At 41.7% G+C, this 22421-nt stretch overlaps 2 protein-coding genes and 1 non-coding gene across 3 annotated transcripts; 2 read left to right on the forward strand and 1 right to left on the reverse strand.

The window, feature by feature from the left end:
• The first annotated feature begins 9518 nt into the window (after positions 1 to 9518).
• Positions 9519 to 12839, forward strand: LOC127779130 (uncharacterized). Its single transcript, XM_052305827.1, has one exon. It carries the CDS (start codon positions 9601 to 9603, stop codon positions 10270 to 10272), a length of 672 nt encoding a protein of 223 aa, XP_052161787.1. The 5' UTR covers positions 9519 to 9600; the 3' UTR covers positions 10273 to 12839.
• LOC127780960 (small nucleolar RNA snoR114) lies at positions 11459 to 11539 on the forward strand. Its single transcript, XR_008018854.1, has one exon. It is a non-coding gene; the product is annotated as a small nucleolar RNA snoR114 (small nucleolar RNA).
• Positions 12840 to 13009: 170 nt separating the features above from the next.
• LOC127779128 (proline-rich receptor-like protein kinase PERK3) lies at positions 13010 to 15370 on the reverse strand. Its single transcript, XM_052305824.1, has one exon. It carries the CDS (start codon positions 15368 to 15370, stop codon positions 13388 to 13390), a length of 1983 nt encoding a protein of 660 aa, XP_052161784.1. The 3' UTR covers positions 13010 to 13387.
• Between the last annotated feature and the right edge of the window lie 7051 nt (positions 15371 to 22421).

Genomic DNA, 22421 nt, shown 5'->3' on the forward strand with positions numbered 1-22421 from the left:
GGCACGCCGATGGGCACTAAGATAAATCTTGATCTAATGCCTAACTGACCTGGGATAGTATCTCTCCTTATATAGATAGAGGACTCCTTAATCTAATCCTAACAAACCATGATCCTATCCAATAGGCCTAGGACACCCGGCCCAAAGCCCATGACACCATGCATGTATTGTGTATGTCATATGCCTCCCTTCTAATTAAAATAGAAGTTCACTTTTGGTCTCAGCAATGGGTAGTTACAAACATGCAGCCGATTTATCTATGCTACGTGTTGTGATAGTAAATTTCTCAGGTACCATTATTATACACCAACCATGCATGCAAATAACTTCTTTGCAACCGATTTATAGGAAGCTCAAGTGAGCACTTCCATTTTCCATCGCACACTCACTAGTCTGGTGCTAATAAATTTCTTTTTGTTTTTGAGAAACACAGTACAAACGCAGGCGCTCACAACGTGCGCACACTCACCCCTATATTTACATCACCCCTATATTTACATGAATTTGCACATTTTCATATTTACAACCTTTTATGTTAATTATATAGTAGGCTTATGAGGTATCTGGAATACAACAGAAGCATGAAGCCAATATGATTGATAGGCCAAGCAGGCGAGAAGTTCTGGGAGACGGGCAAGCCCTTACAAGGAAATCCAAGACCCTGTAATTAACAGCCCACTAATACATATACCAAAGGTGCTAGTGAGGGGCCGTTTGGTAGAAATGCATCTAGAGTTCTCTAGAGGTGTTTATATCACCACCCAATACCCTGGTTTCCACCCAAATCCAGCTAATTAACATCAAGTCCATGTTTTATCTGTTCTTCATGGAGCAAACAACTTTTTTTTACTGAGATGGAGCAAACAACTTTGTTGTTGCTGTCCAGAATGTTAATTTTCATGCTGCCTCAAGAGGCTTTCTGCATCATTGCTATTGCTTGTACTTACTATGTGTTATCTTAATGCATATGTGAATAGTACAATGTTTTAGTTTGAAGCAAGTTTGCTCCTTGGCTTTGTCAAGCTTCGACATCGTTCTTTCATCGATGTAACTTGCAACCTCTTATTCCCTTCAATCTTAATGAAATTGTTTGGCCTCCTTCGACAGTCCTGGCAATAATCAGAATGTATATAATATACTCCTTGCTTCACAAGTACGGATTGAATTTTATGTTCTTATGTCATCTATGCCACAAGACTTGAACTTCTACCAACTTGATGCACTCACTACTAAAGAAACACACAAAAGAGATGACACTATAGGTGATGGAAATGCTAAAATTGGTATATGTAATGCTTTTCCCACCTACAAAAGATGAAAATATAGAACAGGCACCTTTAAGCAACTATAGATGTCGGTTTTAGAGAAAAACTGGCATCAATACTATAGGCTAGGCGGCAGAACGAGCAGCGGCGGCCTCCCCTTCCTCTCTTGTGCATTCTTTGATTTGGTTTTTGAATAAACTTATTGATGAATGCTTGGTTCTATGATGCGAACTTATCGATGAATATTTGATTCTACGATCTATGAACTAGATGATTCTCTGATATGAACAAGAACTTGTCTCATTTTTTGTGGCTTTGAGGCATCGGCTTGAAGTTACCAGAGTCAAGTCGCCTTTTTTTCAAACCATATACCTCAAAAGTGTCGGTTCTTAAACCAGCACCATTGATGAATCCTCATTAGTGCCGCCTGCTAGTTGCCAGTTGCCAAATCCGGCACCCATGTGGGGTTGGCAACCGGCACCTAAAGGGTTTTTTTTAGTAGTGAGTAATCTTGAAGTAATTGGGCAAATTAAGCTAACATTACATTTATTGCTCCCATGAATGCCAATTTAGTCAATTTAGTCAACTCCAACAGGGATAAAATACTAGCAATAACTCTTAACAGTGTTATATGTTTTGCAGTACGTATAAATCGATGGACATCAAGCGCATTTGTGGTGTGCTGTACTAGTAATAGAGGAACATTATGTATGAATATGTAGCTAATAATAAAAATCTTATTAGATTGTTTTTTATCACCATCTCTATTGTACATATCCCAAATGTTTTTCTACATCGATGTATTTCACAGTTGTGTGTTCCATAATAGGATTAAAGCATCCTGTAGAGAAATTCCCTCTGGACTATTTTGGCTGCCAACCTTTTCAAAACTACTAGCTACTGTTTGGATTTTTCATGTGGAGGTAACATTTCTAGATTTGTCACCAAAAGTACTTTCATGTAATTATGTTTTTCATATTTATACTGAAGTAAATTTGAAATAGTGATGATCAAAGCATTGACTGGAAAATGTCTCAATGTCTAAAATAACTACAGATGTAATTATCAATTTGTTGTCCCATGGGTTCTACTTTCAGTGCTTTCTTCAGCCCATGCTCAATTTTGCTAGAGTCTCTCAGGAACCTGCGTAGATGCATCTTGTATAGTGTCAAGAAGTTCATATATGCAATGAATTTTGCATAACGTTTTCTGCAAGACCGCAAGTTCCTGACATTTTCTATATATGTGTCATATTCATGGATCAAATGAATGATTCTGGTTGAGAACTCTCTTGTTGATTCCATTTATTTGTAAAGTTCTAGACCAAACGCATCATGTTTGCATGACCCATCTCATTTCAAATTTAATTATGGATAATTTTAAACTATATATATTCATACATAAGCATTGTACAGCACACTGAGTACACTGAAAATTCATTTAATTTTCATTAATTTAAAAGATTATTGACATTGATCACAATTCCTCCTTGCTAATTACTTTCAAACAGCAGAGAAGTGGTTGAGATATGAATTTATACAAAATCATACAACCTATGCATGTGATTTGGTTGTGCAACAATTGTCAATCATCAAATCAACATCGCCGGCTTTAGGCTCCATATTGTCAACTTGTTTGGTGGCACCGGTTTATTGTTTTACCGGATGAATGAAATTGGTGGCTGATACTCACTCATTTTAATGTGCTAGGGTTGATCAGTGCTGTGGTTGCGCTCCTCTGCTAGAATCTCTTGTGGTAATTGAAGATATGGAACCCTTTTGTTTTCACTTATATAACAACAGGGATCTAGTTTCTTTTATTTTTTAATATATTCTACCCTTTTTCACAAAAATAAAAAACTTATATGTGGGTGCATGTGTTTTCCCTTGTGTATAAGTTCGGCCTCATAATTGAAACAAAAGTTCACTATGGGTCACAACTCACAATAATGGGCAGTGACAACCAATTTATCTCATACAATGGGGCTGGCATAACGAATTTCTCTCAGGTACCGTTATTGTAAACCAACCACGCATGCAAAATTGCTTCTCTACAAGTACCATTGTAGGATATTAAAAAGGGGGGGTGCTGGTGTGGTCGGCCACATTTGCGGAGATAAAATAAGGGGTTTAACAACTCAAGTGAACACCTCGATTGATCTGTAGCTCTGCTCCCAATGCAAACACGCTATATTTGTGCTAATTTTATTTCAAGTAGCTATGAATTTACACCTAGTCGTGCACCTTTTCGGGTGCATGAGATATGATAGGTTTAGAAGGCATCAGGATTAATACATCAGGAGGCATAGGGACTAATACATCAGAAGTTGGATTAGCATGTACAACAGTTATGTGCTTCCTCTGTTTCGGCCTACATAAAGTTAGCATGAGACTTTGCACATGTTCTCCTACTTCTCTCAATATCTCATTGGTCTTTCTTTAACCTATAGGGCATGCCTTTCGCATCTACCAGAGAGATTTGTTTCTTAGGTTCATCTTAGCTTACATTGCTTATATACATTCATCTTAATTACAGTCTACAAGCATGCATGGCTGTTCCATCCACCTGCCATAGTTGGTTCCTACGTGATATAAAGCCTAGTAAGCTTAGGAGGCAAACGGACCTTAGAATTGAGCTTTTGCGAAAGTGTGGAAGTTGTCACCATAGCTTATAGGAGTTTATGGTGTCAGAGGAATGATCTAATTTTCAGCAATGTTAATCCAAATTTCATTTTAAGGAGAAATTTGCTATACATTTGTATAGAGCAAGAGGAGATAAAACAGCCTGGACATTATGGTTTGATGACAACCTTTCATAGATTTTTTTAAAAAAAAGTATTTTTTCCTTGTATGTATTTATAACTTGTAAATATTATTCTTTTTTAATATAAGCATCTCCTACTATTTTCAGGTAAATAAGTTATTGAATACTTTCTTTAGCTAGTACTTCCTCTGTTTCACAATGTAAGTCATTCTAGCATTTTCCGCATTTATATTGATGTTAAAACATCAATATAAAACATCAATATAAATGCAGGAAATGCTAGAATGACTTACATTGTGAAACGGAGGAAGTAGAACATTGTGTGGCAGTGCGTGCAAGAGGTGATTGTTAAGCATGCATGACTCATTTCTGCGATTAGAACGCTAGCAATGATGAGAAAACGTGTATCGAATGCACATGTGAAGTTCATTGGCTTGTGTGGATATCCCTTGCATCCAAAAGTGGCTGCAATTTCTTTTGCACATGTATGGATCTAGCTATGGTGTTATAGATCATAGATGGTCAGATAAAGATTTCTCCGACCTCTACAGACAAAAGTCTTGACTAGAAGCCATTGCCACTACATAACATCGTATAGTTACATGACATCAAAGAAAACAACCCTAATGAGACTAAGTATGGTAGTGCACCTCAATATAGTTTTCCTCTGATATTGTCGGTATGTCAATGATGTCTATGCAGTTGTACTATTTGTTGGCCACAAACACATGGATGTGTATTATCTTAAGACAATTAATGCGATAACATTATCCTTGTCTCTACACCCCATGCTCTTCCTAACTACTACAATTTTGTAGCATTTCTATGTTATAGGTTATGAAACGATATCGGATTCATAAAAATAAAAAATATCACAAGCCTAAGATATAGATTACAATTTACATTAACACTTGTTTGTAATGTACATGGTTTTTCCGTGTGTATGTCTCCCTTATAATCAAAATAAAACTTCACTATTTTTCACAGCAATGTGCCCTGACACTGAATTTATCCAGGACTACAGGGTTGAGATACTGAATTTCTTCAGGCAGTATTATTGTAAACCAACCATTCCTTAAAATAGCTAGCTTCTTTGCAAGTACCATTGCGGCCTATATGAATATCAGTGCACTCATCCTCATTTGTGCTGAACAAACTGAATCATGCATGGTTCAGCGGACCCCTTCCAGTGAACACCTCTCCTCTTCAAATTGCTCACTCACTTAGAGTCTCTAGACTCATGCTATTTTCTTTTCCTGAACCTCTGAACTCACACCTAGTTAATACATTTCCGGGTTTAGGCTGTGTTCTCCCCCCACCCCCCAAAAAAAAAAATTTCCCAACCCACCTCTCTCGTTTTCCGCACGCATGTTTTTTCAAACTGTTAAACGGTGTGATTTATGCAAAAAAAATGAAAGTTGTTTTAAAAAATCATATTAATCCATTTTTTTAAAAAAAATAAGTTAATACTTAATTAATCATACAATAATACGAGCTTCGTTTTACGTGCCGGGGAGGAGGGGTTCCCAATCCATCCTCTCGAACATAGCCTAAGGCTATGAAAAAACTTTCTATATGAAAGTTGTTTAGGAAGCATCAGGATTAATACATCAGAAGCGTAAATTCAATGCGGTTAGAAAATTGAAGGCTATGGACTAGATTCGGTGGACAAGGATGATCTCTTGGTTGTAGTGGGCTGTCTTTTGTATCTAGTCGTGGTGTACTGTATCCCAAAGCATATCATGCCTCAGATTGCACTGTGAGAACAAGAAGAATAGATTCCTCTGGCCTATGAGGGTGCAGCCGACTACGGATCCGGCGGGGCGACGACGGCGGGTGCCCGGGGGGGGCGGCGACGGCGTGTGGCGTGGATGCGGGCGGCAGTGGCGGGCTAGGGTTTTGGGATTTTTTGGATTTTATTTTTCTTCGTTTGCTGAATTTATTTTCGCATGCGGCCGGTATAAGCGACCGCTTGCAAAAATCCTATCTTCGCATCCGGATGCGCCGGCCGCATGCAAAAAAGGTGTTTTTGCAAACGATTTCGTCCATGCGGTTGGGGCAACAGTATGAAAAATGCATCCCAACTGCATGGAAAGACCCTTTTTTAGTAGTGCGTTGCACCCGTCGTCATCGTGGTGCCCGGCAACTCCACCAGAAACGAGAGGCACCAGATCAGATCATTAATTAGTGAGTAATGCAAATGTGCTAGTATCAATTACTACTAGAGTTTTCTGCAGGGAGGCATTACTGTGCAATCAGGTATATATATGCTCCCACATCTACAAATGATCAGTTCCACGAACTAGAAAAGTTAGAGAATTTAGATCCAAGAGCTTGGATTAGCACTAGCAAATCCTAGCGACGAATGATTCGTGCTGCAGGGTGGTGGCGATGCAGAGGGTATAGACACCCTCCCTCGACACGGTTGAGGTCGAGGGGTTGCCAACATCCGCACCAACAGTTGAGAATTGAGATTGGTTTTTGAGTTTTGGGGCACTGGTGTGAACAAGCTGAGCGTATACAGTACTACGGTAGAACCTGACTGAGGTGGTGTTTGGATCCAGGGACTTAATTTTAGGGTCTATATTTAGACATTAATTTAGAGTATTAAATATAGACTACTTACAAAACTAATTACATAAATAAAAGCTAATTCGCGAGACAAATTTTTTAAGCCTAATTAATCCATAATTAGAGAATGTTTACTGTAACATCACATAGGCTATTCATGGATTAATTAGGCTCAATAGATTCGTCTCACGAATTATTCCAAGATTATGGATGGGTTTTATTAATAGTCTACGTTTAATATTTATAATTAGTGTCAAACATCCGATGTGATAGGGTCTTAAAAGTTTTAGTACCATCTAAACAGGGTCTGAGGACGGACTTGTCGGGCGGGCCATCGTGGTTGTAGCTAGAGGACATACGGGCGGCCCTAGCAGGTGGGGATGTCGAGATGGAGAGTTTGCCTGCCATCGTCAACCATGTATATACAGTGGAAACTACGGTTAGATTCAAAAATGAACGTATGAGATTTAGCTATATCATCAATAGTAAATGTTTTACTCCCAGATTCAATTGTAAAACTTTTAATATCGATGATGTGATCAAATATCATGTGTCCTTTTTTTTAATCCAACGATATTTCTATGTTTTTATTATATATATGGTTTGCGCTATATATATTCCTACTTTAGAGTCACTAACATGTGAGTCCACAGTAAAAGGAGCCCATATGTTTAGTGACTTAAAGTCATGTGAGTCGCAATCTTGCAATCCAATGTGGGGGATAGAAGAGATGAAGAGAGAGATACAGAGGAGGGGACACTGACATCTGCTGAGTCAGCCAGTTGGACCATATCAATAAGCCTCGTCAGCAATTAATGTTGTAATTACTGTCTTGGAAGTCAAATTAGGCTGGTTTTAATAGTTTTAGGGTATTACGGTTAAGGTATATAAATTATATCGAACATAAATTTGAGCGACTCAAGTTGGACTTATTTCTTCAGAAATTTGGTTCATAAATGTGAAAGAAATGTGTAATGAGGCCCATTGCTGCAGCCCAAGCATGAACAAGCCCAACAAATCAGTGCCATCCATTCCATCCAAATTGGACATCTACTATACATAAGAATGGTTTCGCTAGAACTATTATTAAAACGGGTTTCACAGGAATACCATTGTCAACAGAGTGCAGTTTGATATTTTGCCATTTTTATCATTTTAGGCTAATGATGAAAAAGATTTTGCTCTCTTTTAGAACCTTTTGTGCCGAAACTGCCCTAGTTTTTTCTTTCGTCCTCTCTCTATCCAAACCGAGCGGCATCTTTTTTTTAACGCACGTTTTTTTAACCGACGGTCGACCACCTGTTTTTGTCGCTCGCTGAAGGACTGAGCCGACCGAGTGGCGCCGGAGGCGGAGGTGCGAGCACCAGGCGGCCGCAGTGGCTACGAGCGCAGGTGGCAGCGGGATCGGGGGTGGCAGGGAGCGGCGAGGTTGGGGGTGGCAGTAAGGAATGGGGAGATGCGGCGCGCCGGCCGACAAAGCGGTGGTGGGCGGTGAGGTTGGGGGTGAGCGCCGAGGATGGGAGTGGCGGTGGGGAGAGGTGGCGCACAGGCCGGCAAAGTGGTGGTGAGCGGCAGCGGCGTCGCCGCGCCCCTTCTCTCGCCTATTATGTTTCCTCTCTCACGATTCAACAAGTTGACCTAGGGATATAATCATTTGAGAAAATGTGTAATTTACTAAAAAAAATGAAATACCATCGACAAGCACCCTAATCCTAAAAATGCTATTGACAAAGGTAACTTTCTATAAATACCATTGCACAAGTCTCTTTCTCCCAAAAATACCATTACCGTCAACTCCACACCATTACAACCGTTAATTTTTTTATAGTGACCATTTTGCCCACAGTGCAAAATATACCCAATTTTCACTGTCAAAGAAAAAGAGAGATGAAACAAAATTTCTAACCCTAACCCTACCAATCCTGATCCTAGCGAGGAGGTCCATGGCGGCGGCGCAGTAGGGTGTGGCGGTGGAGCGGCAACACGCGACGAGGAGGTCTGCGGTAAAGGTGGCATGGGGCGCGGCGAGGAGGCCGCAAGCGACGACACGGCGGTTGCAGGCTGCGTGCGGGGGCTGTAGGCGCCGGCAAGGAGAGGCCCACAGCCACAGTCGCGAGGTCGCCGTGCAGGAGGAGGCTGCAGTCCTAACACGTGGCGCAATTTTTTCCCTTTTGTTTGTTTTCATTTGGCGTCGCCGAAGGGGTGGAACAAGCCATGGCGATGGCTGCCAAGGTAGGCGTCCCAGAGGTGGTTGGCGACGTTCTTGGCCAACCTGAGCGTGGGGAGGGAGTACTGGTCACCTTCGCCACCGATGGAGAGGAGCACGGTGACATTCTTGGCGTGCTGGCAGTGCTTGATCTCGGCGCCGACGCTGGCGACGGGGTGGCCGGAGAGGTCGGCCCAGTAGCGGCCATGGCCGAAGACGCTGAGGAAGGAGATGATGACAGTGTTGTGGAAGCCGGTGTCGCAAACCTCTCGGAGAGAGCCCTCGTCCTTGTTCCACGCACCATTTGTTCAAGAGGATGAGGAGCACTATAACAACAAATGAGAGCAGCAGACATTTTTAATTTAGTTCTGTGTCGATCGTTATCTGCACCGCAGACATTTTTTGTTGACTAAAGACAAATGTTGTGTACGCGTAAGTATACAGAAGTTGCTTGCAATGACAAAACCGAAAGATGTCTCCTGATGAACAAATGGTTGTCTAGGGATAAGATTGTCTTTTCATATAACTTAACGGAGAGATGTTTTTTTTGGGTTTAACGGAGAGATGTTAATAGCAGTTTGACGGTGATGGTATTTTTGGGAGAATGAGGCTTGTACAATGGTATTTCTAAGAAATATCTTTGTCGATGATATTTCTAGGATTAGTATGCTTATCGATGGAATTTTATGGATTTTCTTTTTTTATAATGGTATTCTAGCGAAGCGATGCTTATGCCATGCTAGAAATGCCATTTTCTAATTCACGAGGCTCCAACCGCGAGAAAGGCGAGACAGAATGAATCCTCGCCGGCGACGAGGCGCCGACACCTCCCTCCGGCGACTGGGTCTCCGACCTCGTCGCCGGTGGCCGGACGGGGCAGCCTCGCCGCACGGGGAGCCCCATCGCCTCCGACTCCGTCTCGGAGTCGGATTCCCGCCCTCCTTATGGGAAAAAGAAAATATCTCACCCCGATTCGATCGCGACGAACCCTCGCACTCCGACTCCGATTCCAATTCCAACTCCAATGTCGGTGGATTTTATCCCTCGACGATAAAAAGGGCGCCACATCCTCCACCCGAGATCACCAAATCTCTCAATTCCCAAAATCAATTCGCGCACCAAACCTCCCAAATCCCTCTCCCACCAGTTCTTGGATTCGCCGAGGAGCTCTTGTCCTTCCATCCATGGCGGCGGGGTGGCGCGAGACGCCCGCCGCCTCCGCGGCCTTCCTGGTGGCCTACACCGCTGTCCTCGCGCTCTACCTCCTCCTCGGCGTCTTCCCGCGCCCGCGTGGCGCCCCGCCGTGCGAGGCGCTGCTGTGGGAGCTCGCCGACTGGGCGGCCGTGGCCGTCTGCCTCGCCGCCGACGCCTACTTCATCTACTGCATCGCCTCCTCCCGCCGCCGCCCCGACGTCCCACCGCGGCTGCCGCCCCCTCCCCCGCAGATGGATCTCTGCTAGGGTTTAGGGCAGGGCCTCGCCGTCTCGACATCGTCAGGGAGTGTCCTTAACCCTTCTTTTCTCATCATGCTGCTACTGTTATTTTCTTCAGTTAATTAGGAAGGTTTCTTTCTGGTGTAGTTTAGTTGTTAGCAACAGCCCTTGAACTGAAACCATGGTTAGAATTTGGAAGATTAATGGTGTAGTCTAGTGTCAACAACGCTTCCTTGTGCTGCTTTAATGAGCTTCTGCATCACAATTGCTACTTCTGCTACTAGTCATTGTGTGATTACCTTTTGTCTTGCAAGTTTCTACACTTATTAGGAAGAATTCTGATGCTCTTAGAATATTGATTAGTCATTAGAATCTAGTTTTGTTAGATGTGTCGATGTAGAAATAGTCGATTGCGTTCGTGTTCCTTTGATAAGCCTTCTATCCAAACTTCAATCTTGTTTTTGTAATGCATATGATCCTCCACATATAAGGATCAAATAGTATATTCTATTGTCATCTGTTCTGCAAGTCTTGAACTTTGGTTTTTATCATACTGCAAAACACCCCTAATAGTACTTTCTGCAGTTACTTTTTGTCACCTGTTCTGCTAGTATTACTTTCTGCAGTTAGGATGATTTCTGTTGTACTGTAGTTGTTAGCAACAGTCTTGAACTGAAACCTTGGTTAGCTAGCTGTGAGAGTGTCTCAGCCAATTTTCTCTCCTTTCTTAATGAAACAACAGAGTTCCTGCTTTAGTATAAAAAAATACCAAAAAAAAATGGTTAGAATTAGGAAGATTTCCGATGTAGTGTAGTGTCCACAATGTTCTTCATGCTGCTTCAAAATCGCTACTTTTACTACAGTCATTATGTGATTACCTTTTGTCTTGCAAGTTTCTGCACTTAATTAGGAAGATTTCTGATGATATTAGTCATTAGAATCTAGTTCTATTACATATATCAATGTCGGAATAGCATGTGCCATGTTTGTGTTCCTTTTATAATATGCTGATATGCTTTGCATCCAAAATTGAATCCTGTTTTTTGTAATTCATATGCTCCTATACATATAGATCAAATTGTATATTCTACTGTCATCTGTTCTGCAAGTCTTGAACTTTGGTTTTTATCATAGAGCAAAACACCCCAATAATTTCCTTTTGGGAAAACGGTTGAGTGATCATGAGGTCGAGAGTTCGAGCCTCTGTCACCCCAAATATTGAGTGATGAGGAAATGTTCCTGTGACAATCGGGTTCGTCAAATTCATCTGACCATCAGATATTAAGAGCTAGTCTGAACTCAATTAACTTGAATCTTCTTTTTGTAATGTATATACTGTACTCCACACATGTCGATCAAATTGTATATTCTATTTTCATCTGTGCTGCAAGTCTTAAACTTTGGTTTTTATCATAGTGAAAATACCCCAATAATTTCCTTCTGGGAATACCTAACTGCCAACTAGATGCACTAGTCTAAATATACAGTTAAGGGCTGGATATCACCATTGACTTGGTCTCTTGGTTGATTTATTGCTCTGATGACTACTAATTCAGGTCGCATTATTTTGCACTTGTGCCTGCCCCCACATATTTATTGGTCAATTTAGTTGGCTCCAAAAGGGTATAAAATACTAGCAGTTACTCTAACATAGTTCTGTGTTTTGCAGTATAAATCCAGGCACACCAAGCGGACACAAATATATAGAATAGATCATGACTTTTCACCATATCATTCAGTATGAATATGTAACTAGTAATAAAAATGTTATTGATTTGAATGTTTTCAATCACCATCTATATTTTACCTATCTCAGTAAACTTCTTAGTTGTATTTGACCCCATGTCCTTTAGAATTGCATATTCCTTAACAAAGGGAGCAGTTGATGAGTGATCCTTTCTAAAACAGTTATTTGGATTTGTCTTATTGTAGTAATATTACTTGATTTGTCACCAAAAGCACTTCCATGTGTAATATCTTTATACTGAATAAAATCGAAATAGTAATGATCAAAGCATTTACTGAAGATTGTGTCAATGGTCTAAGACGACAATAGATGTAATTCAATTAGGTATGCCTGCATTCTATTTTCAATGGTTTCTTAATCTTGTGCTTAACTTTGCTGCAGCCAAACACTGTCGTAGATGAAGTGGTCAAGATTGTCTGGAAGGAGCAAAACATGAAGTCAATTGCTCTCCAGAAGACAAGGTCAATCACTGCTGTGCTGCCAAACAAATCAGTTGTTCTCCAGAGCGCCAGGTCAATCACTGTTGAGTTCGAGAACTTGAGCGAAAACTGAAGTTCGTGTATGCTTGAGCTGCAGTGTTGAGAGCTTACTAACTTCGTGGCTCACTCATCTGAACTGGGAAGTTACAAAACCCAGTGGTGGAAACCAACTACACAGGTGTAAACCTGGAGTAGCAGTAGCACTAAAGTAATTCTGGTCTAACATAAGTTACTTGTATCATTAGCTGTACTGAATCATTGTAGAGCTAATACTAATATATGAATGGTATATATAAACTAATACGTGTACTAAGCTGTACCAAACGATGCACCTATACTGTTGAGAAGTTCATATATGCAATGAATGTTGGTTGACATTGCTTAATGTTATCTGCAAATTCTTGGCTTTCTCTATGTACCATACACATGGATCGAACGAGTGATTCAGGTCGAGAATTCCCTTCTTGATTCGTTCTGTTTGTAGTTCTGAACCAAATGAACCGTATCGGAAACTTGGAATGTGAATATCACATCCCATTTCAAAATTAATTATGGACAAACTGTCACAACTATAATCAACCTCCATTTCTCTTATCAGATGGACAGTAGTCAACCACAAATTCATTCATGAATATGTGCACCGGACTAAGTACACCGAAAATTTTCAGGTAGTTTTCATCAATAAAAGAGGGCATTGACTTTGATCTCAAGAACTCCTCACTAATCACTTTCAAACAGCAGGGGAAGGAAGTAGTTGAGATATGGATTTGTACAAAAAAAATTATCCAACTTGTGCATTTGGTTTGATTCGACTTGCCGGTGAGGGCCGTCCAAGTGACATGTGGGAGTTTCGCCTTTACTGCAATCGGGCCCTACCCCGCCAGGTGTTCGACCAGTGCCCCGACCGCCGCGGCGCCACGAGCCTAACTGTCGCGCCGCGGCGGCGTGGCCATCGCTTCGGTGTTCGCCACGGATGACGATGTCGATGGGAGCGACGCCGGGTCCGGGGTGGCGGTGGATGATGACGTCGAGGCCTCCAATCGGTCGGCGCCGCCGCCTCGTGCGGTATAGTCGGCGACCATGGCCTTGAGCTCGGCGAGCACCTCGCCCATCGCGGGGCGCTCGTGCTTGTATGGGCGCACGCACCGGCACGCGAGCGCGAACACGGCGCGCACGGTGGGCCTGTCCCAGTCGGCGCCGAGGCGCTCGTCCACCATGGACTCCGCGGCGGCGCCGGCCTCGCCGCCGGCCTGGGCGACGGCCCAGTGCGCGGCGTGCACGATGGACTCGGCGCCGCCCGACAGCGTGGGCACGACGGCGCGCATCCCCGTGGCGAGCTCGAGCAGCACGACGCCGAAGCTGTAGACGTCGCCGGCCTCCGAGACGTGCCCCGCCGAGAAGCTCTCCGGGTCGACGTACCCGCGCGTGCCGCGCACCTCCGTCGACACGTGCGTCCCGCCCTCGGGCACGATCCGCGACACCCCGAAGTCCGACAGCTTCGCCGCGCCGGACTCCGACAGCAGCACGTTCGTCGGCTTCACGTCGCGGTGCACCACGGCGCCCTCCCGGAACCCGTGCAGGTAGGCCAGCCCCTCCGCGACGTCCACCGCCACCTCCAGCCGCCGCCGCCACGCCAGCTCGCCCTGGAACAGCGCGCGCCACAGGTTGCCGCCGCCGAGGTACTCGTACACCAGCGCGTGGTGGTCGCCGCCGAGGCAGTAGCCCACCAGCGTCGTCAGGTTCCGGTGCCGGAGCTTGGCGAGCACGGCCACCTCCGCGTAGAACTCCGACACCTTCTTCGACCTGTAGATCTTCTTGATGGCCACTCGCTGCCCCGACGGGAGCCGCCCCAGGTACACCTTGCCGGCGCCGCCGCTGCCCAGCAGCAGCTTCTCGTCGTAGCCATTGGTGGCCTGCTTCAGCTCCGACTTGGTGAAGATGTACAGGCCCTCGCGCGGCAGCGGCGGCAGCGACGCCACCGACTCGTCGTCGCTGACGTCACCTGCCGTCGTCGTCGACCTACGCCGGCGACGGATTGTTACGATTGCCAGCGCGGCGGAGGCGACCGCCACGACGGCCACCACAACCGCGGACGCCGAGCCGACGGCGATGGCGACGGTGTTCCTTCTCGAGGAGGAGCTTGGGAGTGGGCGCGATGCGGTGGTCGGCGACGCCGGCGGCGGCGGCGGCGAGGGGACGAGGTCGCTGGTGCCGAGGCTGTTGACGTTCTCGAGCACCTGGAGCATGCAGAGCGCGTAGGCGCGGAACCGCTCGAGCGGCGGCGGCGCGCGGGACCAGACGGCGACGGTGGCGGCCATCCCGCACGGCACGAACTCCTTGGTGCGCGCGCTGGCCAGCATCTCGTAGGTGGTCGCGATCACCGCGCCGCGGCACGCGGCGCAGCCGGGGTCGCCGGGCCCGACCCCCGGCGCGCGCGCCGCGCCCGGCGCGGCGCAGAGCCGCGTCGCGTTCGGCAGCGCGCGCGGCGCCATCGCGCGCACGGCTTCGATGGTGGCGAGCTGGCACGGCCGCGAGCCCGCCGCGAGCTTCCCCGGGTCACCGGTGAGGTCGCACGACCCGTTGTTCGCGAGGAGCGACGGCGACACGAGGCCGGAGGAGAGCAGCCTGGCGGCGAAGGCGCCGGAGCACGCGGCGGCGGGCTCGGTGGGGAGGAACGCGGCGCCGGTGCGGTTGGCGTGGTCGGCGGCGGCGAAGATGTAGGCGGCGAACACGTACCAGCAGCAGCCGGTGGCGGCCTGGCCGGCGGTGGCGTTGGCGTAGCACTCGCGCGGGATCATCCGCGTCGCCGTGGCGAGGTTGTAGGGGCACGCCGTGGGGCCTCTCGCCGGCGCCGGCGACGCCGCCGCCACGGCGAGCGGGAGGAGGAAGACGGCGAGGCGAAGCATCTGGCGGGGTGGTGGTGACCGGAGTGAGAGGGGGAGAGTGGCATCGATAAATGCGAGCGGGTGGGAGTTTTTTTTTTAAAAGGTGGGGCCCACAAAGTGATTTGACGATTTGACCCTTGGAGTGTACTGCAGCTACAGTGCAAATTTTGATTATGTTGATAATCTCTTTTTTTAAAAAAAATTAATGATAGAGAATTATAGAGCCTGGGACTGGGAGATGATGGATCTCACAAAGCATCCATGTTTAGAAAAAAAAACATCAAATATTTTTGAAGTTTTATCCACCTAAACATGGTATGTACCAACTAGGGAGTGAACTATTGACGTCAGGTACTATTGTGAAGTATTATATGTTTGGAAATCTCGAATAAAGTAAGTAGAACATATGTAGCTTGACCAGAAAAATTGTGAAGGGTAAAATATCTTTATGCCATGGAAGGAACCAAAATTATAGCTCACCTCTAATATCAACTACAGAGTACCTCACTTCTAAAATAAGTGCAGTCATGGATATCCATATCCAATATTTGACGTCCGTCTTATTTAAAAAATTTATATAAAACTAAAAAAAATAGTCACACATAAAGTACTATTCATGTTTTATCATCCAATAACAATAAAAATACTAATCATAAAAAATTCAAATAAGACGAATGATTAAATATTGGACATAAATAGTGCAAAACAACACTTATTTTAGGACGGAGGGAGTAGTAAATAAGCGCAATGTCTAATTGATAAATGATAGGTTTTGTATAAGTGTGGAGCCACAGCCCAGATAACCCTGGACAGATGCCTAGGAGTGGTATAGTTGAGTTTGTCTAGGCCTGAAAATATTTTTGGCTCTATCATTGTTTTGCATGAAGAACAACAATTGATAGCCACTAAGGCCCCTTTGAATCACAGCCACTAAGGCCCCTTTGAATCGTAGGATTGAAAAAACAGATGAATAGGAAAAACACGGGATTTTGGTAGGAATGCATGTGTAAAACAGATGATTGCAAAATAAAAAAAAATATAGGGATGACCATTTGATTAGACCGCAGGAAAAATGCAGGAATCAGATGAGAGAGATAGACCCAAGGAAAGTTTTCCAAGAAGTTAGAGTAGATGTTAACTTTCCTACGTTTTTGCTCTAGAATTGTAGGAATAGGGAAGTTTCCTACGTTTTTCCTTTTCTTATTCCTATGAATCAAAGGCATGAATAGTGTAGGATTTCAATTCCTTTGTTTTTCCTCCATTTTTCCTCCAATTCAAAAGGGTCCTAAATCTTTTTGATTCATACTATCTAGGTCTGTTAAGGGCCCCTTTGAATCGTAGGATTGAAAAAACGGAGGAATAGGAAAAACACAGGATTTTGGTAGGAATGCAAGTGTAAAAACAGAGGATTGCAAAACACAGGAAAAATATAGGAATGACCGTTTGATTAGACCACAGGAAAAATGCAGGAATTAGATGAGAGAGATAGACTGGGAAAGTTTTCCAAGAGGTTAGAGTGGATGTTAAATTTCCTACGTTTTTGCTCTAGAATTGTAGGAATAGGAAAGTTTCCTACGATTTTCCTTTTCTCATTCCTACGAATCGAAGGCATGAATAGTGTAGGATTTCAATTGCTTTGTTTTTCCTCCATTTTCCCTTCAATTCAAAGGGGGCCTAAATTCGCTATGTAACAAGTAGTTAATTGTGTGATGGGTTACTAAGGCTCCCTTTGAATCAAAGGAAAAACTATAGGAATTCTAGAGGATTTTATCCTATGGGAAATAATCCTATAAAGTCATATGAAACAAAGGATTGTTTCCTATCAATTCCTTTGAAATTCCTATGGAATTAACCTTACTAGAGCAATTTTAGAGAAAAATAAGCATGAGGTCTCACCTCATATTTTCCTCTTCATGTGTCTAAGGTTTCTGCGTTTTTCCTGTATGCTAATCAAACGACAGTTTGAAGACTTTCATGTGTTTCAAAATCCCATAGGAATCCAATAAGTGTGGCATTCAATTCCTACATTTTTCCTATTACTCTGTTTTCTCAATCCTGCGATTCAAAGGGGCCCTAATTTTTAGCTCTTGGACTCTTGGTTAACTATATATGCGACTCTTGTCGGGATCTATCTGCCCCACACAACTAAACATGGAGAATAAAATTATTTTCACTAGAAAGTCAAAATGTTTATTGGTTAAACATGTTATTTACAACGAAAATCATGCTCGATTATTTGACTAGGTAGAATGTGAATAGGGGTATATATGAAAGCAAGATTCATTCCCAATGATGATCAGATCAAGATCAATATATTGCAATCTGGAAACCTTAAAGTAGTCAAGATTTGGAAACAGAAATTGCAAATTCTGATCATGACCAAGATTTCAGTGGATTATTCAACTCAAGCAGGCTTGAATATAGAAGAGAACTAGGATTCCTATTTTATAAAATAAGCAAATACTCCATGAAGTTGTGAGAAGATATCTTTTTTTTTTCCAGTGTACTATGTTTCTAGCTTAGCCAGTGGCGTCTTTATTGGGCTAAGTTCACCAGAGTCCAAAAGAGGTTGTTGACAAAGGGGAATTTGATCTTTTGTCAACGGCTCTGTTGCGTTTCCAACCTCTGACTGAATCATTAGTCATGTTAAGCACACTGTTAGGTTGTTAATCTCACTTGCAAGATCGCATCTCCGGCGTTGACTTTGACATTTTTAAAATTTGTCCAATCATGTTCTGGCAGTCCTTTTCCAATTTTTCTTTTGCATAGACCAAGAAATTGATGACAGCAGTAAAATAAGGTCATATATTACCAAACAGGAATATTCCCGTACGAATCTAGACATACCTCTGTCTAAATTCGTTGTTCTAGAGAATGTGTCATCCAGTCCTGGATTCGTTTTCTGTTTTTTTGACGGAGAGAGTATGCCTTAAGTAACATACCACCTTCAATTTGTCTAATTAAAGGACACGCAATTATTATTTTTTGTTGTGACTTGGCTCTATAATTAAAGCACGACTTATATTTTCTTAATATGTGCACAGAACTTTTGAATAAAATGAATGGTCATACGTATATCCGTTAATTGATTGCGTCATCTATTAAAAATGTTAAAAATGTGATGAAGTACTTTATACTCATTTTGATTGTTTAGCCTATGCCTTTTTCAATATTGTTGCGAGATATAAGGTGAGCATATGAATGTAGTAGACATTTCTTGTTTGCCTTATTTATCTATTTTTATCCTTATCCATTTTTTATAGAAACTTGTGTATTTACGTGCATATTCATTGACTTGCGCTAATATTTTTCTTGCGAGGAAAAGATGCCTAGTGTCCACTGTGATTGTTTAGACCATATCATTTCGTGCAAACTTTGATGTATGGCTTTTGGCAAGTAAATAGGTAAATTTCATGTTCTGTTCTCATTAGTCATTTGCATTCCTTTGTGCAAAGCACATGATATTTTTTTGCTGGTTATTCCATTGGCTTTAGAACATAACTTTACACCCATCAAATATGCCTCTTAATGATCTCAAAATGTGCACACATGGTATGCATTTCTGCAACTTTGGATTGTAGACCGTTAATTAGTAATTCTCTGATGTGGTCCTGACAGGTTAATGGCTTTTGTTTCCAGATTTTGAGGCCATACTTCATTTGATTTGTACCAAAAAAGGTTAAAGATTGCTAGAGTACAGTACTACTTTTGTTTATATAAATTTAGCCAAACTTTTAGTACAAAGTGGATGAGAAAGTTACTTTTGCCCCTAGATTCAGGCTACTGCTTTGGTGTAAATAAGAACATATTATACATATTTTCTTTTCTTATTGAACCGTGCAATGATTCTGGATACTAAATTGATTTTTAATCACATGGTTTGTTCATTGTTTTATATTTGTGCGGAATCCAGGTAGGAATAGCATTAACCATTTTGAGTATAAATAAAATCAGTTTTGGTTCTCAAATAGAAACTTTTGTCCATCCAAAAAACAGTAGAAACTAGAAGAATGAATAAATAAAAGTAATCTCCTTTAATTATCCAAACAAACAGAACAAGCTTTATAGTGACATCAGCCATCACCAAGTCCATAAATATAGATTGCAATGGCAATCTTTAGGGATTAATTTCGGTGACACTAGGATCTAATCACCGGTGAAGCTAGGAAAAGTAAGATGGGCATACATTGCCAAATCATATAGATTGGAATTATTGAGTATAGGAAAGGTCTCAATCAGAAGGGAGCCAAGTTTAGCAACATGGTGTACACTTGCACAACCAAGAATATTCAACATAAAATTAACCCCAATTCTTTTTGTAAGATCAAATATATGTTAAGTATATACTAGATATATTATGTAAAATACTAGCAATTAATGCTGTCAAATAAATACATATTGTACAGATCTATTGCTGTTGTTTCTTAATTTGCCGACCTCCAATCTCGTACCTTATCCTCCTTTGTTGTTTCTTTTATATCCTACATCGATTTATTCTACTTTATATTTCTCTTCGGAGTTCCAGCTTCCACAAAACAAGCTCCATGGCTTGAAATAAGCAATATATTTAAAACTATACACTGAGGATGCACACCGATGTTGATTTCTATAAACAATAATTGTATATAATATTCCCTAATTATTTTTTTACCAAAACTCCGAGTTATTTTATAAACAATAAATATTGGAACGATACTTCCTCCGGTCAAAAATATTTAACGTTTAGGAGTTAAAATTTTAAAATTCTGATAACCAATTTTATGTTATAATAGGTTTCTGATTATAATAATTTTCTATGAAAATCTACATATATCATTTTATTTGTTAAACAAAGTATTTGAGAAATTATTGATAGTTGAATTTTACAAGTTCGTAAGAATATTGTTCAAAACAATAAATATCTTTTTTACCAGAGTAAGAGTTAATTAAAACAATAATTCCCACCACTGAATTCAAAGCTCAAGTCATCTTCAACTTGAATTGGATCGGGTGCCTCTTTCTTCTAATTAAATAAATATCAAACTTGATTGTTTATTTTTCCAGAAAAGTGAAAGAAAAGGAAAAGGAGGAATGGAAACTAGAACTCTGGGCTGAGCTAACATGCAAAAAAGGAGCTTAAAAGGTTTGGGCTGGCCAGCCCAACATCTTCAATGGCCCACCACCTTGCTAGGTTTATGATGTATTGGTAGATATATCGACCATCAACATCTTGTTACGGTGATCATTAGCTATGATGGTGCTTTTGAGAGGTTAGAGTATCAAGTGAGTAGGTTAATTAAATAAATGAGTATATTTCCCATCTATTCAAGGACTAGATTGTGATGGTTGTTTACCTTCATCTTTGGTGTAAGATACTTATAAATGTTCAGTTTATCCATGATATGATTTGCATGATACTTATCTCGGTAGACCACAATTGCGGTCAACAATTAGAGTCTCTTGATATTAAAAGACATCTGTAAACGCAGTGAGGTCTTTCTTTTTCTTATGACAAATGTTCCGGCTCGCTAGTAAGAGAAACTGCAGTGAGCTAGACAGCAACGTCAGCTGCTGCAAAAGCAAAAATAGTTTTGGGCTACGGGACATGTAAATGCATGATTAAGAACATGAAAGGAAAAAAAAAAGTAGGATTTTAACAGAAATATAAGCGTAAAATATAGAATTGTAAAATACAACAAAAACACAAAAATACCGTTTGATTGAACCATAAGGATAACACAAAAAATTAAGAAGAATTTAAGGGTCCATTCAATTTGGAAGAAAAACATAGGAATTTTGGAGGATTCCAATCCTATAGAAAAATTCTTATGAATGTCTTTGAATCAAAGGATTGGATCATTTCCAATCCTTTGAAATTGATCCAATCCTTTGATATTCATATAGAATAATGGACAATCCTATAGATATTTTGGAGGAAACTTAGCAAGAGCTCTTGAAAAATTTCCAGTGAGTTTTTCCTACGGTCCAATCAAATAATTATTCCTATGTTTTGCAATCATCTATTTTATACTTCCATTATTATAAGAATCCTATGTTTCTTCTACTCCTTTTTTTTTTCTTTCATGCAATTCAAAAGGGCCCAATAAATCAGGTTATTTGGTCTGCACGATCAGCCAAGGTAATGCATGCTGCACAATCGTAGGGAATGGCTGCCTAGTCATCCTTACAATCCAAACTAAAATTACCATTATTCCGTCCCATTTACTATGTTCCTCTAATATTTCACGTATCGCCTACAACATTTTTTATGCTAACTATTGTGGCAATGAAAATTATTTGGCTTGGTCCCCTCATAAATAACTCTATTTTGCCAAATATTGACATGATTAATTAATGATGAGGTCGACTTAAATAAGGTATATAGCCTCTGCGGTGAGAACCCACAATCTATAAAAAAAAAATTATGGCTAGCTAGTCTCGTCATATCGAACCATTGATATTAGAAAAAAAAAACGAAAAGGGCTCATAATTGTGAGGAAAATGATAGAGGGAACAATGATAACAAGTAAGCAGACTTGATTAAATGCTACAGAAGGGAGAAGCCTTATTCTTAGCTCGCATGATTGCATATGAAGAGCATTTGCTATATGAAAAGAACATCTTCTGATCAAGACTGTTGCTTGTCCAAGATGTGGATGGATATTAATATAAGCCAAACAATTGGTTATGTCTTCAAATTATTTTTACTCCAGTTTGTTGTAAAAGACCATATGAAAAACTCATTAACGATAAACCAGTCAAAATATAAAATAACCATACAATACCATTGTATGACTTCGGCATTACCCTTTCCCAACCTCTACACCTTCGTTTTCCGCGCACACGTTTCCTTGATTGCTAAATGATGCAAGTTTTGTAAAGATTTTCTATGGAAAAATTGCTTTAAAAATATCATATCAATACATTTTTCAAGTTTTTTTTAAGCTAATACTTAATTAATCATGCGTTAATAAGCTACCTCGTATTTTTATGGAGGAGAATGAGTTATAAACCAGCACTATTGACACATCCTTAAGTAAGCCCGTAACAATATTGCTCCAAAAATCTATTACACTAAAACCCTAGAGCAACA

The sequence above is a fragment of the Oryza glaberrima genome, chromosome 7, assembly GCF_000147395.1.
Source record: "Oryza glaberrima chromosome 7, OglaRS2, whole genome shotgun sequence".
Taxonomy (NCBI): Eukaryota; Viridiplantae; Streptophyta; class Magnoliopsida; order Poales; family Poaceae; genus Oryza; species Oryza glaberrima.